The sequence below is a fragment of the Topomyia yanbarensis genome, chromosome 2, assembly GCF_030247195.1.
Source record: "Topomyia yanbarensis strain Yona2022 chromosome 2, ASM3024719v1, whole genome shotgun sequence".
Taxonomy (NCBI): Eukaryota; Metazoa; Arthropoda; class Insecta; order Diptera; family Culicidae; genus Topomyia; species Topomyia yanbarensis.
Window position 1 is genome coordinate 323,747,749 of NC_080671.1, and position 2,086 is coordinate 323,749,834.

A 2,086-nucleotide genomic window follows, 5' to 3' on the forward strand; every position below is an offset into this window, starting at 1 on the left:
AGTTTTGAGTACAAGAACTATTTCTCGCTATATATTTACTCTTGTTGTCGATGTAAACTGTCTTTTTTCGCTGAACTACGTTGAATTAGGTTCTAAAAGATGGGTGAAGTGCATCCGAATCCCAGCTAGAGCAACGAATAAAATTTCAAATACAGGACTTTGAGAAACGAAGCGAAAAGAAAACCAACATCCAAGCGATACAATTAAGAATATGAATGTTTTCTCTAAAAAAATGTACCAAGCACTCTAATAAAAACCAATTTCTTTATTCAACGAAACTTAGATAAGATAAACTGCAATTCAATTGAAATTTATTCAAGGTCGTCATTATTCATTACCTTTTCCTCATTTTCTTCGCCATTTTGCATTATTGCCGCAATTTTCGGTTCCGGTTCTTCATCTCTGGTTTCGTTATGCGGACGCTTCTGTCCAGCTCCATGCTGCGGCACAGATATGCAAGCACGAGCTAAATGCCCACGCCGCCCACAATTATGACACACCTTGTCTAGATTGGGACAACGAGCAGGACCATGGTAGATGCTAGCGCATCGCCAGCATGCGTTCTGAAGGGGTCCTTGTGGGCGAACTTGTCCACGTCGAAGTGTTCCTCTTCCTCGTTGGGTGCCTCTCAACCTAAATGCTGTACCACGACGAAACTGATCTCGTGTATCCAGGCGTTTTGAAACAGTAGCTATTGTCACGTTGTTCTGGCGGTTTAGCTTTTGATATTCTTCCTCGTTGAATAGCTCCATCTCCCGATCGCGTACCAATTCGATCAAGCTGTTCATGTCTCCTTGGGAAACCCAGTTTCTATGAGCCAAAACTCTCACACGGCTATCGATGGTCCCTTTGACGATAGTTCGTACTAACGCTTCCATTTCTTCCTCGCTCTTGTAAGCACAAAGCTTTGCAGCAGCTGCCGCACGTCGCACGAATGAAATATTTGATTCACCGCTATGCTGTACGGTGTTCATTAGTTTTGCACGTTGCCCAATAATGTAAGTACGTGATCCAAAATAATTATCCAATCGAGAAATGGCATTGGAATATGGCATAATGCGTTCGTCGGGCATATCTGATGTAGATGACGTTCCTTGCATCACATCCAGTAATTTTGGACCTGCCTTTATCCGAAATATGTCCATTTTAGCTCGCTCATCGGTTGCACGGACCAGATTGAATGACGCGTTTAGTATTTCCTTCCATTGTTCGTAGGCTTTTTTATCTACCTCCGTCTCACCCTCCGAGGGTTTGCATTCTGGGATATTCAGGGAGCCAAGGGACATATTGCTCATTGTCGTTAGCAAGGATTCGTTTCCCGCTGAAGTCGTTTGCTGTTGCCCGGCTTCATTGGACTCGAAGTTCAAATAATCGTTTTCTGCTGTGCTTAGTTCAACTTCGTGGAGCATCTGCTCATTTTCGGAACGCATTCTAGCCAATTCAGATTTGACTGCCGAAAGCTCCTCCAAAAGCATCTTCCTTGTGATTTTGCTTTTTGATTTTCTGTTGGAACAAAAAGAAATGTACCAGTTCAGTTACTCTGTCTCGACTATCAGAGTCCTTGTAACACATATTTCAGCACATTTGCATTCTTGAATACCCTGTCTCAACTACCAGGGCATCATTTCGTTTTTTAGGAAACTGTCTCGACTACAGTTCCATTTACTCGATTGCATGTTTTCAATTCAACTGATATATTATACTTACCGGGTGAGGGATGATTCGGTTCTCGTACCGCCTGCGCCATTGTCGTGATTTCTGGTTAGTTCCATTTGCTGCGGTGGAAGCGGAGCACGAGATTGCTGGCCTTCCATAGCAATTGATCACGCCAATCCGGTCGCTCGCTGGGCACGGTGTACTTTTTTCGGTCCTCCTGTAGTGGCAACCAGTTGACGCGCACACTACGCGCGAATCGGCTCGTTCACTCGCCTTCCGCTAGATTGGCTAGGTGGTGTACTGCTTCGCCTCTGCTGCTGCTGGGTAGGTTGGATGGTGTACTGCTTCGCTGTGGTTGCTAGTGGCAACCCGTTGACGCGCTCGCTACGCGCGAATCGGCCCGTTCGTTTGCCTTCTGTTGGATTGGCTG

At 45.3% G+C, this 2,086-nt stretch overlaps 1 protein-coding gene across 1 annotated transcript; it reads right to left on the reverse strand.

The window, feature by feature from the left end:
• Positions 1-311: 311 nt before the first annotated feature.
• On the reverse strand, positions 312-1,814 carry LOC131680570 (uncharacterized). The gene is made up of 2 exons (XM_058961284.1): positions 1,708-1,814; positions 312-1,503 (listed from the first exon to the last, which is right to left on the reverse strand). Exons 1-2 carry the CDS (start codon positions 1,812-1,814, stop codon positions 312-314), a joined length of 1,299 nt encoding a protein of 432 aa, XP_058817267.1.
• Positions 1,815-2,086: the final 272 nt, after the last annotated feature.

Coding starts and splice junctions, on each gene's coding strand:
- LOC131680570 (XM_058961284.1), bottom strand. CDS start 1,814: ATGGAAGGCCAGCAATCTCGTGCTCCGCTTCCACCGCAGCAAATGGAA. Junction 1,504..1,707: donor ACCGAATCATCCCTCACCCG/GTAAGTATAATA, acceptor TTGTTCCAACAG/AAAATCAAAAAGCAAAATCA.